This window comes from Calypte anna, chromosome 2, assembly GCF_003957555.1.
Source record: "Calypte anna isolate BGI_N300 chromosome 2, bCalAnn1_v1.p, whole genome shotgun sequence".
Taxonomy (NCBI): Eukaryota; Metazoa; Chordata; class Aves; order Apodiformes; family Trochilidae; genus Calypte; species Calypte anna.
Window position 1 is genome coordinate 129,055,985 of NC_044245.1, and position 14,801 is coordinate 129,070,785.

The 14,801-nt window shown below is 36.9% G+C and overlaps 1 protein-coding gene across 3 annotated transcripts in view; it reads left to right on the forward strand.

The window, feature by feature from the left end:
* MTDH (metadherin) overlaps positions 1 to 10,296 on the forward strand; it is a 31,385-nt gene extending 21,089 nt beyond the window's left edge. For 2 of the 3 annotated variants that reach the window (XM_030444483.1, XM_030444481.1), the window contains exons 10-13: positions 492 to 611; positions 2,958 to 3,077; positions 6,778 to 6,934; positions 8,459 to 10,296. In XM_030444483.1, coding sequence (XP_030300343.1) covers positions 492 to 611; positions 2,958 to 3,077; positions 6,778 to 6,934; positions 8,459 to 8,529 — 468 coding nt within the window. In that variant the 3' untranslated portion in view covers positions 8,530 to 10,296. The remainder of the gene's footprint in view (positions 1 to 491; positions 612 to 2,957; positions 3,078 to 6,777; positions 6,935 to 8,458) is intronic. The other variant, XM_030444482.1, reaches the window with a different exon arrangement.
* The last annotated feature ends 4,505 nt before the right edge of the window (positions 10,297 to 14,801 follow it).

Sequence of the window (14,801 nt, forward strand, 5' to 3'; positions counted from 1 at the left end):
CCTGTCATCTCTTGCACACTGGTTAAGAGTAGCACACTTATGTTTAAGGTGTACATAGAGAAGGAAAATGCTGAATGTTATTATTGAGAAAATAGAAGCACTTAGCTCCATGTCAAATCTAGTGTCTCACCACAATATAAGGATTACTTTATCAGTGTAGTCTGGGAGGATTTAGACCTGTATTATGGAATCATATGAAAATCTATCTTAATTTTCCTAAATACTTCTAAACTATTTAATTCTCTGTATGAAAAACATTTCCATGCCACCAGTACATGGTGTTTGGTTGCCTTGTTCAGTCCCAAATACTATACCTATATTACCAAATAGCAGATAAAGAACATGGTCTTCCTAAAATAAACTAAGCAAATAAGTTTGTGTTCATTTATATACAATTGAATTCCTTATAACTATTAATTTTTGTTTATTTTATTGATGGCTTGCTTCAGTTGTAATTTTAAATACTAAATAATTTGTATTCTTGCATGAAGCCTTCAGATAATGAAAGAGAAAAAGCAGAGCCAGTTCTTCAGAGTTCTACAAGTGGCAAATCCAAGAAAAAGAAGAAGAAAAAGAAGAAGCAGGGTGAAGAAGCTAACTCTCCTGCACAGGTAAAAGGAACAGAATTGGGGTAGTCTAAAAGGCAGTTTGTGAGGAGTTCACAAAATCACCTTATTTTTGTATATTTGTGTCTTAAACTAAAATTGTTTTGGCAAAATTGTATTTGGTATTGGATTGTCTCCTGTTGTTTCTCAATACTTAAGGTAATCCTCATCCTAATTTTTCCTTTCATTTGAATGATTGCATGCTTGACTTATGCAATGTAGTTTTTATGGATTTATTGAAAATGTGAAATATGTGAAAAGTATTTATCATTAGTTATTTGGTTTTTCATCGAATCAAATTCTGTACTGTAAGGATGCTTCCAGGAGGAGCTTTCCTCTTCATGGGAAGCCTTCTCCTCCTGTTCTTTCAAAGACAGCTGCCAAGATAGCTAGCTAGGAGAATGAGAGACATTGCAGTTTTCTCTTAGGCTGTTTTAAAGTACAATTCTACAAGAATATAGTGGTTTTCTGAAATACTGTCATGGCTTGATTTATGTGAAATGATGAGTATCAATACCTAGAATTCAGTAATTGGAGCTACTCTGTAAGTCAGATTTGAGTGAGATAGTATTTGCAAACTGAGGGGGATTGGAATTTTCAGTGTTACTTAAGTAGGTCTTGAAGAATAATAGTGAAATGGATTTGTTGTAAAAATAGCAGAAGCAGATTGCCCTTCACTTGGCAATTGAATCATGTTTGGTTAGATGAAAACAAGTACTTTCCTAATAGGAAAGAAAGCTTTTAATAGTTTATGCTATGGAAACATCTTGTCTCTGCTTGTAGTGGCTGCCACTCATAATTTACATTCTTTACAAAAAAATGCTTAGTTGAATCTGGGTAAATTTTAGAGAGGGAGAAAGCATTACTTCAGTCATTCTTGCTTTCAGTGTGCATTTTATGATGATCATGTTATCTGGGCTTTTATTAAAACAATTTTAAAGGATAAAATTCTTTTAAAGTTGTCTATGTGGAGATGGATGCTTGTGTCAATTTGCAGTGTTTTGAGGCAAATTCAAACAGGGTACCAGGACTGCAGCTTTTTTATAATTGAAATCTTGTGTTCTTGTATCTCCAGTGACTCCTAAGTGTTATTCAAGAATAATAGGTTATGGTTAACAGGTGTTTGCAGATACCTTGCGTTGATCTCGGGGTCAGTCAATGCATTCTGAATTTTTTTCTGCTGCCTGTGAGCTGCCTTTAAAGTGGTACGTGTCAGATGGAATGCTACTGTCCATGCCAACATGATCAGATTTATTATTCTACCCATTGGTCTCCAGTCATTCTGATCTTGTTACTTTTTCCTTTGATCTGTCAATCCATGAGAAATTCAGTGTAAATACCATCACTTTTCTGTATTATATTTTATGGAAAGTTATGGAGCATTGCTTGAGAAAAGCATATATAGAACTGGTAATACATCAGATAAATTATCCTTGTTAAAGCATTTCAGTAATTTAACTTAAGTGAGTTTGAAGTAGGACTGGCAAAATTTGTGTATTTATCCTCTGAAAATTGCACATGTTCAGTTTAAACAGCATCACCTTTCTCATTGATTGTACTTAAGTGTTCACACTCAGCTTGTTGACTCCAGTGTTTGTCAAGGCAGTGGAAGTAATATTGTTTCCTGTCAAGAATCAGCAGGCATAGAATATGACTGTTTTCACAAAATTTCAGCATAAAACTGGAGGCCTGTGTTTTACTCACTGTTTACCCCCACATTCTTGTGCACTAAAGAAATGTAACTACTCTAATTCCTCATATAAAATGACAACTCTCCACTATTACAGTGTTTTAAGAAATAAAGATTGAGACTCTAAGATACTTCAGGTATATTTTCAGTTTCTGTACTAAGAGGTTTGTTTTATAGTCATCATGGCAGACTAAATTGGGTTGCAAAACTATTATTAAAACTTAGTATATTATAAAAAACTATGCAGATTAACAGGTTAACATTTTCTAGTAATAAAGCACAGAATTAAGAGCAGTTAAGTCTCATTGTGATACTTCTGCAAAGTTTTTGGAATAGCTTCCATTTGGTTTCACATCCTTATAATTTCACAGGAGTGTGAAATACAGTTTGTTTCAGAGATTGGGATTTTTGTTAGTGAATTACATGAAGGGTACTGTCTTCTGAGCTTTATTGTGTTCTGTGATTATTTTTTAATTCTGTTCTTTAAGTTTTAAGTGTTAGTATAAGCTATTATTTAGTCCACTAGATTTTTTAGGAAGATTGTGGTAGTTATAGAAGTTCATTTACAGCGACAACTTGTGCAGGGAAGAACGGTCAGAACTGTACTGCAAACACAGGCTCTGTGGTTTTTTTTCTTCCTCTCTCACTTCCCACTTTTGTAGGACACTGAAGAACTGGATAGAGAAGCTGGAGAGGAATTTCAGGAGGATACCTCAAAAGTTCAACCACAGCAGGAAACAGCTTTTTCTCTGAAGACCATAAGTACTAGTGAACCAGCTAAGGTAGGGGTACAAGATTGAGTTTGTTATTTGAAAGTGCTCAAGTCCATTGAAACATTAATTTGTGTAGGTAAGGTTACAGTAAGAATATTGCTTCAGGGTAAATCTTGATGAATACACAGGTGGTAGAGAGGTTGAATTTTAGTTGTAGGTCAGGCACAAGTTTTAGAAAGGATGTCTGATGTGAATGAAAAGAAGCATCTTCTAAATCAGTAGTCACTTTCATGACTGTGAAATAATTTTCTTGTCTGAATATTCAAGCAATAGTTTAAAAAATTGGAATCTGGAAACCTAAGAACTAATAGATATGAGCTCAAGGCTTATAGCATACTTTACTGTTTCATTTCTGCAGACTAAAGTGGTACTAAGTTCTGGCTCAAATGCAGTCTAAATTTTATTTTCATGACTGCTGACCTTAATGTTAATGACTAAGTAACAAAAGTTTTTATTTGAACCAGTTCACAAACTGCCTATTTGCTTCAACTTTCAGTTCAGATGTTCTAGAGAACACATATTCTCTTTAACCTTTTTCATCTAGCACCTTTTTTACATACGATGATCCTACAAGCATCACATTGTAGCAATAAGTAAAGTATTTAATACTTCTAGTGGTATTGATTTTCTGTTGCATAAAGAGTGAACAATACCAGTGAAACAGTAGTTTAGTACCACAAAGTATCTGTCAGAATACTGTATTTTACTACTTAATTGCTGACGCATTTGCTTTATAAAGAACAATGTCTTAACATCTAGATGAAAATATTAGAAGATCACTATAGAAAAAGTACAGAAACTTTTTATTGAGAACACAGAGTCATAGAATGGTTTTGATTGGAAGGGACCTTAAGGATGGTCTAGTTCCAACCCCCTTGCCAACAGCAGGAACATTCCCCACTGGACCAGGTTGCTCACAGTTCCATCCAGCCTGGCCTTCAGCACTTCCAGGGCAGTGCTGTGGCAGGGAGCCACAAACTCCCTGTGCAATCCATTCCAGTGTCTCACCACCCTCACACTAAAGAATTTCTTCCTAATATCTAACCTAAATCTACCATCTTCCAGCTTAAAACCATTAGCCTTTTTTCTGTCACTACACATCCCTGTAAAAAGTCCCTCCCCAGCTTTCCTGTAGGTCTCTTTCAGGTACTGGAAGGCTGCTATAAGGTCTTCCCAGGGTCTTCTCTAGGCTGAACAACCCCAACTTTCAGCCTCACTTCATAGGACAGGTTCTCTAAAAGCAAGTGGAGATGTAGGGGGAAGTATGTGCCTTGAAAAGCACACTGAGACATATTCTATCATATTCTTAATATCCTGCATTGAAGTAGAGCTTTTACTATAACTATTTCATGTAGGTTCAGTTAAACCTTTATTCATGGTTAGCAGCAGCACCTACCCATTCTATTGGACTAGTGCAAAGTGTGAGTTTTTGAAGCTGTATTTAAAAAAGCAGTTATCAGCCTATGTGTGGAAGTGACTTTATTCCTGGCAGTGTGTGTATTTAAAAAAAAAAACCTAAAACTTAGAAGCAATTATGTTGTTTTCTGTTGGAAGGCATTGTTGATACTGTCTGAGCAGAAAACTCATACTTGGACTGTGACATCAAAGTGTTTTTTTGAAATCTAGGAAGAGATGTACTGACAGTGCAGATGATCTGTCAGTCTCCTTGCCATCACTTTTGGCTTTATTGTAATTTCACACACACAAAGATGCCTTCTGATGTTGTTTGACTTGACTGCTCCAAAAAAATGTAGAAACAGTCTACGACTGATGTGTGAAATAATTGACTTAGGTTTCTAAGATAGGTAATCTAGTGTTGAACAAATGTTTCAAAACATGAGAATCAAATATGAGAAAAAATAAACTGATACTAGAGTATAAGAAAGTCATAATCCAGAATATCTTCATAAAGATGAGAAACAGCTGAATGTTGAACACTTCTGGGTTTTATCTGGTGATCATATTTTTCCCATATTACACGTTTTGCATTTTATCAGCAGGCACAGGTTTTAAATGAAGAGAACTTTAGAAATCCTTCATTTGTAACAGTCTCACAAGTGACTGCTCCATTATAAAATGTAAAATTATGCATGTAACTCTATTATCAAATATGCTTTATTCATTGTGTCAGGTTTCCTTCCTGAACTGATCTGTTCACAGACAATCCTACTGAATAGTAGTTCTCAAGTTTTAATTTTGTGTATTGGTATCCACTTCCCCTCCAGAATTCAGACAGAAGTATGGTATTTAGAAAAATATCCAGGCAATGCTGTATGTACCTGTGTAGTTCCATTTGCAGTAATACTGCATACTTAAGATGCAAGCTGCAACATGCTTGTTGGTCTCAGAGCCTCAGACAGCTGCATGTCATTGAAAACTTAATTGTATTGCTTAACCTGCAGGTGGAGAGTGACTGGCTCCTAACACAGCTGTATTGGCTAAGTTTGGAGAGGCTGTAGGATGGGAGTTCACTTTATCAGCGTGGTTTATTTAAAAAAATTATCATGTTTTCAGTGCATTGAGAAATACTGCAGTTACTAATTGTTACACAAACTGAAACAAGCTTTTAAATAATTATAAGGGCACAGCAAACTTCTTCTGTAATGTTAGAACCACTCCCCTCTAAATCTGTGTGTTTGGTTTTTTTAATTAAAGCTGTTTAACTTCCTCCCCAACATGACATGGCTAAAAAGTAAAAAAGTGCATCATCTTGGTCTTTATGTTCTGACTAAATTTGTGAGAGCTTTTATTGCAGTGATAGAAACAGTGCAAATGGGTAACTAGCTCTGGGGTCCGTGTACATCCACATCAAGGGAAGGGGACTTCACTGTTTTGTTGTGTTGGTTCCAGGTCCTGGCTGTCCTGGCACAGCTACAGCCATGATTTCTTAACATACATAAACATCATTTGAGGTTTGTTTGACCCAGGCACCGTTTCTTAAAACACTGTTAATTGAAACCTTTTGTCAGTTGTCTCCTGTTGTGGGATCATGTTTTATATATTATGACTTTCCTATTGGAATGTCAACATGTTTTTTGAAGTTTGAATTCTGTTGGACTGTCCTGTAGTTCCAGTAAGTGCTACACAGTAAGCTAGTGTTACGTCTTGTCTCTGTAGTGGGAACCTTCAAAACAGACCAGGTTATTGGAAGAGAACTAGCAATATCTTTTTACTTCATAGTTATTCCTACAGCAATTTCCACAGAAATTCTTTTTGATTGCTTTCAAAAATCCCTGTTATTCTAATATAAGCACAGTGTTTTGAGCATTTGATAGGAATAACTGCAAATGCCTTCTAAATACTATCAAATCTGATTTCTTTTGGGTTTTGAGATGTATATTTGGTCCTATAAAGCTTGCCCGTTTGCCAGATGCATACATTTCACCATCTTGCATCTCTTCTGAATGTGTATTCTAGAATCTTTTTAGGATCTTAGTGATGTTTAGATTGTGTTTGCTGTCATATATTATAAGAATTCTTTGGTGTGGTGGATCTTTACATCTATGCAACTAAAAAACTTGGCACTAGATGGCAGGCATAGTCTTGCAGCCATGAGGTAAAATTTTGAAGAATTTTAATATTGGCTTAATTTTTCAATGCAGTCTTTCCAGAAGTTGCTATATATACTCCCAAAATAACATCATATAAGGGTGTACTACTATTGTATGACTTGATAAATTTCTGGAATTTTTTTTTTGTTTTCTCATAGCCTGAGGAGGTTCCTTCGCTTGCTGTTTCTACTGAGCCATCTGTAATTGTATCAGAGAGCGGTTCTGACAAGATCGCTTCCCAAGTGCCACAGATGCTGCAAGAGACAGATGTTTCTAATCCCAATATTAAGCAAAACAGTGTGCCTCCTCCACAGAGTAAGTATCAGTACAATTCGTTTGCCTGAATTCAGGGTGTGTTTTTTTCCCATAGGGCATATATAGTCAGAATGCTTTTCCCTAGGATTTGGGTTTAGAGTGCTGTGTCAAATACATACAGATTTCATTTATGTATCTTGCCATATCTTAGATTTTGATGAAGTACTTTGACAAAGTGCTTTTACTGTGAGGAAAAGCTGACTTTTGTTTGCTTGAATGATGGAAAATGTCTGTTAGTCTAGTCCAGTCCTTAACAGACATTTGGACTTACCCTTCACCATCAGGACTGGAGCTCTATGCTGTGACTAAGTAGTTCTGCCAACAATGTTAAAAAGCCTGTTTGCAAATCTTCAGTGGACAGATGGGTACTAACATAGTAGTTGACAGGATGTTTAGCTACCACAAATTTGGAAAAAGAAATGCAAGCAATTCAACTTTGAAACTACTGAGATGGCGGGGGAGGGGGTTGACTTTTCAACTTAGCTCTCTCTTAACATCTTTTTTTGTGTTCTTCAATGAAATGTTGAAATCATGGAGGAAGACAGCTGGTAACACAGGAGTTGAAAGCTATTGGGTGATACACTTAGTTTTGTTGTAGTCTAGCAGCACATACATCAGGCTTAAGTACTACAGATATATTGCTTTTTAAAAATATTCTGTCTTCAGAGGTGTTAAACATATCCTCTGTTGTACTCAGCAAAAGTGCTTGTATTGAAGTACTCACTCTTAGGACGGAAAATTTAGAAGGGAAGTAAGGATTTGAAAGTCATTGCTTAAAAAAAAATACTAGAATTAGACTTCTTAATGAGATTGATAAATACTGACATTTCCTAAGATGTTCCTGGATAAGTTGTTGTACTAAACCATTTTTAATGACTGCAGAAGACACTAGATGATGTCATAACACTAGCCTCATTCGACTGCACTAATTGGCTTCTTTATGAACAGATTAAAAACAATCTTATAAATCAATGTGTCAACTTAGAACTTTTCGTATTTCAGAACTAGAACACAGTCTTTTGACTGATTCATGCCTCAGCAATCAAAAGAACATCTCGTTCAGCATATGAAATATTTTACCTGTTTACCACAGTAATCACATCTTCACAGAATTTAATCTCCTAACATGTCACATAATGGTTAAAAATACTGTAATCTGATAAAAGGGAGCAACTCATATCAGTTGTGCACATGTACATTATTTCCAGTTAAACAAGAAACCTCCTAACTGTAAATATTATAGTAATAAAATGAGGACCCTTAGTTGCATCTCAGTTTTTTGTATTTGCAGTGTTTAGAAATTAGGTTGAAATTAGCAAATTTTCTTTTAGATGCACTCCAAAATATCCTGTTTGAGACAAGAAGGTAAATATGGTTCTCCTTCAAACATCATTCTGATTGATTGTTCTGAATAACTTCATTAGAATATAGGATGCACTATCCAGGATTTAAAAGTTAATTCTTCCTCATTCCTAACACTGTAGTTGTATTTTTATTTTATTTATTTATTTATTTATTTTTTAGCAAAGTCTGAAGAAAGCTGGGAATCCCCCAAACAAGTTAAAAAGAAGAAAAAAGCAAGAAGGGAAACGTGAATTTCCTGGGTTGGACGTGTGTTGCTGAATACTGTCATGAAGATTATGCTGTTTATGCAATAATTTGTGAACATGTACAGAATTTTATATAAATTTCAAACAATTTTTAAAAACAGAACTGCTGTGAACACAAACATCTTTAAAAAAGGAATCAAAGGAAAGTAACTAGAGCAAACAGAACATGCTACATTTGAAAGACATTCTGAAGAGTCTGTTTTTCCAACTTTTGGAGAGAGATCTTAATTTTAAAAAAACAAACTGGTTTTACAACACAGTGCCCTGTTTACAACAGATTATACTTTCATCTACAGCTGCGGATAAAAGATTTAATTTCAAGGAAGGGATTTCTGTAAAAATAATTGTCTGTACTATAGTGGGTGTTTCTTGCCTCTCTTTTGAGTGATGCATTAGAAGCACAGAATGTCAACCATTTGAATTTGTTTCATGCCTAAATCAAAGTGCTTTGATTAAATACATAATCTGCCATATCTTTACAGTAAGGTGGTTAGCAGGTCTGCTAGCTGTTACAGGAATGACAACTGCAAATCATTAACCATTTGTACAGTCAGACCTTCATGGTTTATCATATGAAGTTAACACAATAAAACTGCTTTGGGTTAAAAGTTTGAGAATGTGATTTGAAACTTGAGTATGGTTCATGAAGTTATTTTTGATAATGTCTGTTACCTTACTTGAATTGTTGAAGATAACAGTATATTTTTAAGACTGCAGTTATGTGCATAAATTTTATTTTCTCCTCCATTCCCTACAGTTCTTGGTTGGTTCAGACTCCCACCTTAAACTGTGTCCTTTTTTACTTTTAAACCATGGAAGGAGGTTAAACTTTTTTACTTTTTAACTTCCCATACCCAGTTCTGTTCTTCTATACCCAATTCTGTTCTGTTCTCTTATAACTGAAACTCTAAAGAAAGCAAAGTGAACCTTTTTCACTCAAAAATTGTTTGGGATTTCAGAGATCTGTTGGAGAACTGGAGTGGCTTCAGACAGCTTTAATTGACATTGTCAAGACCAGTTATCAGGAACACATTTTTTTACTGCCTTAACCTGTAGTATGTAGAATGTGTCTAGACTTCTGGACAGAAGTTAGTGTTTTTATATTAAAAAAAAAAAAATCTCATGCAAGTATAGCAGTTGTAAAATAAAGACCATTTCCCGCTTGAAACTGTTAATTAAAATGATGTTTAAGATGTGTTGTCATTTTCAGGCACTGTGTAATTACATGGTATCAAACTGGCAAATGTGTTTGTGTCTGTAAGGTGCATGCTCAGCCATGTACACTGTAAATAGCCTTTCCAAAAATTTGTTTGATAGGGGTGTTAATTAACATCACCCAGTAAATTCAGCTAAAGATGAGCCAAGATGGGTTTTTTTACAATAAATTACTTCTGGGTTTGTGGTGCAAATGGAATTGTTAACAGCTGTAAAACATGGTACTGATTAACAACCTTGTACTGTCTGACTGTACTTGACTGCAGCTCAACAGTATTGCAAGGCAAGAATAGTTAATGTGGCAAGCTGGTTTTAATTGTACTGGAAATGCACCTTTCTAATAGAGAGCTTTCCTAATAAATGGATATACTAACTTGCACAGGTCTTAACCCCTGTGTATCAGGAACATGTGACACTCTAAAACAGTTTGCTAAAATAAATTGAGCATATTGTCAGTATTGATTTATTTACTGTGAGGGAGTAATGCCTGAGACTGATACCTGTCAAGTTTCTTGTAAAATAAATGTAGAACTGAAATACAGCTGCTCAAGGAGTATCTTAAGGCAAACACAAAAACAGGATAATACAAAATCATGCAGAGTTCTTTGCATGTAAATGATATTGCTACTTCATCGTAAAGGTTAAAAAGAGTTACCTTTGAATTCAAGTTTGTAATGTAGGTCCAAAATGTCTGTTTCCAATCTGTGTGTTGTGCCACGAGCTTCTTTTGTAGAAAATACGAGGATATTATGTAATGAGAAACACTGCCCCCAAGGGCTTTCACTGCATAAATTATGATTTTTTTTTTTAATTGTTTTTTTCCTCTTGAAGGTAATATTGGTGATACTTCTGGGTTAGTAAGCTCTAGTTCTCAAATAGCTTGTCATTCTGGAAAAAAAGAAGTAAATAGGAACCCTGCTAATTAACTGCTACTGCTGAACAGGACTATACAAATATACAGCTTTCCTTTCAAAATGTTGTTACCTGTTTAGCAGCACCTCTTAACTGTTTTCTTAATGTGCAGTTTCAATGTCTTAGAAAGCAAAACTTGCTTTATTTGACATTCACTAAAGAGGTAGGAACTCTATAGCATATTGTCTATAAATAGAAACTTGGTTATCTGTGTACTGTCATGTTTCTATGACTCGAGCAGTGGTTAGTCTTAAGGATACACTGAATCCAGACTTTGGTACTTGGACAGAAAGAGCAAATGCCATTTAAAGAAAACTTTTTTTTTATTTTTCTCTTTTTTTTTTTTTTTTTTTTTTTTTTTGGTTGTTGTTGAATGCATGGAATGGTTTCATAAATCCAATATGTTGAGTTTTTCTAAATACTCTGGAATTCTTTGTATGCATAATTTAAACTTGTGATGATGTGTAATTGGATAGTCATGGCATATTTTTGTTTCTTTTGTGGGGAGGGAAAGGTGTACAGAATTCTTATATGCTTGTTACGAAGGTAGCAACTGTGCATTGATTTGAAGGGGGGTGAAAACTGTATTTCTGATGCCCTTTTAGAAGTCTAAAGAAAAAAGTGCAAGAGAAAAGCACTACTTTAATATTTGCTAAGAAAGAATGTACATATTAAAAACATTTCAAACTTTATAGAAATACTTCTAGTGCTGTTGTGTTGTAACTGAAGTGTTGTCTGATTGTAAACTGCCTTACTAACAGTTCCCAGCCATAGGACTGCCCCATGAATAAGTCTTAAAGTGCAGACATGAGAATACATGGTCTAAGCAGGTGCCATTAATCAGTAGGTTTTTTGCTTTTATATTTCTTAAGTCAGGAACAGCGTGGCCAGCAGGTCCAGGGAAGGGATTCTGCCCCTGTACTCAGCACTGGTGAGGCCACACCTCGAGTACTGTGTCCAGTTCTGGGCCCCTCAGTTTAGGAAGGTTATTGAGGTCCTGGAGCAGGTCCAAAGGACCTGGTGAAGGGACTTGAGCACAGACCCTATGAGGAGAGGCTGAGAGAGCTGGGGCTGTTCAGCCTGGAGAAGAGGAGGCTCAGGGGAGACCTCATCGCTCTCTACAACTACCTGAAAGGAGGTTGGAGCCAGGCGGGGGTTGGTCTCTTTTCCCAGGCAGCTCTCAGCAAGACAAGAGGGCACGGTCTTAAGTTGTGCCAGGGGAAGTTTAGGTTGGATATTAGAATTTCTTCACGGAGAGGGTGATCAGGCATTGGAATGGGCTGCCCAGGGAAGTAGTGGATTCTCCATCCCTGGAGATATTTAAAAAGAGACTGGATGTGGCACTCAGTGCCATGGTCTGGTAACTGCAGCAGTAGTGGATCAAGGGTTGGATTTGATGATCTCTTGAGGTCCCTTCCAACCCAGCCAATTCTATGATTCTAAGTCGGTCACCACTCTAGATTTCAGTTGTTAAAAAAATGGAAGTCTGCTGCTGCCACTTGAACCTGTGCACCTCCTGGTGACTGCTGAGAACCAGTGAATAACAATTTCATTTTTCCAGGCCTGTCCTGAGAGATGTCTTCGTTCTTCTGTATGGAAAACATAGTGCTAAAATTCTTTTACTGTTAAAATTTCCAGTGGAACTGAACTGAAGAACATCAGATGAGGGAATTTGGGTGGGAGGAGGGGCAGCATGGTCAGTAGTTTATCTTAAGTAGCAGAGCATCACTGCCAGTTTTATTCCCTGCAGAACTCACAGAACTCTTGGGATGGATGTTGGGAGCAAAGTGGAAGAACTTGTACTGTGTCAGATGGGAGGGGGAAATTGTTTCCTGTGCTCCATAGCATGTTGCTATTAATGGGTCACAGACCATTCTTACTGAAACTTGCTTGAACATCTGAAGTTACCTAGGTTCTGTACTGGATCCTTTCCAGTCTGTGAAACTACTGAACTTCAGTTCTTTTAAGTATCTGGCTAGCTGTACCAAGCTGAAGGTTTCTGGTTTATTGAAATCCAGTTCCTTTACTGCAGGTATGATGTCTTGAATTTTGGTGTATTCTGGAAAAGAAAAATCTGTTTAAAACTCTTAACTTGAAACTCCTGGTTTCTGGGTTTCATACAATGCCCTTTGGAAAAAGAAAAAGAAAAAACACACAAAAAACCCATGTTTAGAAATGCGTGCAGCTCAAAGCAAGTACATTTTCTGTCCTAATTGTAGCATCGAGTGACCTCTTGGCTCAGTATTTTTAATTCAGTCCAGGGCAGAGTGTAAGTCACAGACCACTTGGAACTGGGTCACCACAATGAACTCATAAAGCAGACTGGTTCAAGGTGGTTCCTGTTCTCTTAGGAACAGCAAGTTTTCTTACCACAATATTTCCACATAGCTCTTCATTAGGCTCTGACCTTGAGTTAAGTGATTCCTCATTTCAAGAATCTGATGAAGTATAAACCAAATACTTTGTTACTGAGAGCTTTGTTTTCAGGGGGCGTTCTGAGCAAGGCTGCCACAGTTTGTTTTCCATGCCTATCCTATTTCCTTGAGCATCCTTCCTTATGTAACTAATGAGCAAAGCTGTGCCCTGAGCTGCCTCTGGCAGTGCAGCTCTGGCTGGGGCGTAACTCCCCTCTGATGTGATGCTGTAACTTGGACAGCCGGGATTTAATGTGTTTTCTTTCAGGAGTCATGCTGGACTGGGGATCGGTGTCTTTCTGAGCTTAAACCAGTTACCTAAAACCATAGGAACTCTGTCAGCTGATGGCTCCTCTGCTGCTGAGGGGCCCTGTGGTTGGGTTTATTTCCAAGGAAATACAGAAACTGCTTCTGCTCTCAGAAGTGAAGGCATTATAAAAGTGGGTAATGCCTTCGCATTTTCACGCATACATTTAGGCAGATGTCAGAAGTTATTACAGAATGAGTTTTCTCAAGAAGTTTTGCCATCTTTAGAAGTACAAATCTGACTCAAACCCAGTCCTTACATGAGCAGCCTGCAATCGTATCTGAAATCAGTTTTTTGGCCTCTTCTGGTTTATAATCTTTGGTTACTAAAAGCGAGGCAATGTCTTTCTGAGAGGGGAACAGACAATGCCAAAGCTGTCATTATGATTTACAAAGAGCTACAGGCTGGATTCTAGGCTCTCCACAAGAGTGAACTCATCCTATTTAGAGTAATTTATGGCTCAAACTAATAAATTTTCCACTTTTGTTTATTCACTTTGCTAATGAACAGCTGTGTTGATTTCTTATTTGTGATTGGGTATTTCCTTAAACTTTTCTTCATTGCCTTGAAAACTGAAAGAATTGCCCTACAATCTCCGAGAGGAACTCGGGCTGTTTGCTTCACTCTTTTCCTCAGAGCATCCTCACCTTTTTCTGTTACTTGATCTGCACACACAAACTCCTCAAAGGTTCCCAGTTGTGGTGACACTGATGTCAGCAAACTTCTTCCTCTCTGCTTGCCAGCCTGGGCTGAGTAGCCAATTCAAGAAGAACCAAGCCTGAGATTGGCAGGTGAGTTGGGTGCTCTTGCAGCCCCACCAGCCCAGCACCCTGGGGCAGCAGTGCCAGCTTGCCCACTCCTCCCATGCCTCTTTGCCTCCTCTCCATGCACCTGGTTGTGAAATGAAGCTGAAGCTGCAGTGGTACTCAGGGGTACTCTTACTCCAGTACTTCTGCTATAAGTCGTATCTGTAGAGTAGGGCTGATACTGTGTTACTTGAAGTAGGAGACTTCCCCACAGCTGACTTAACATGAGAGATTTTTTTTTCCCTTCATTGGCTTTTTTTTTTTTTTTCTTTCCACATGTCTGGCTGATCATTTTAAAAACTTTAGGAAATCTTAATCATAGTAAAGATTTGAAGTATTTTCTTCTTTTTCTGCAGTTTCCAGGGTCAGAGGTTCAGAGGTTAGAAGAGCTGTCTGCTCTAAACTAATGACTTAAAGACAAAAAAAATAAACTTTTTTTCTTTTTTTTTTTTTTTTAAATAATGTTACTCAGATTTGACCTACAGCTTAAACCTCTGAGCAGTAGAAGCAGTAAAATGTATTTAAGTGCTTTTCTGGAGTAGGCTCAGGATGCTCAGCACTTGGTAGAACTGAGCAGTAAAATCAATACTGTGCTATTTTGTA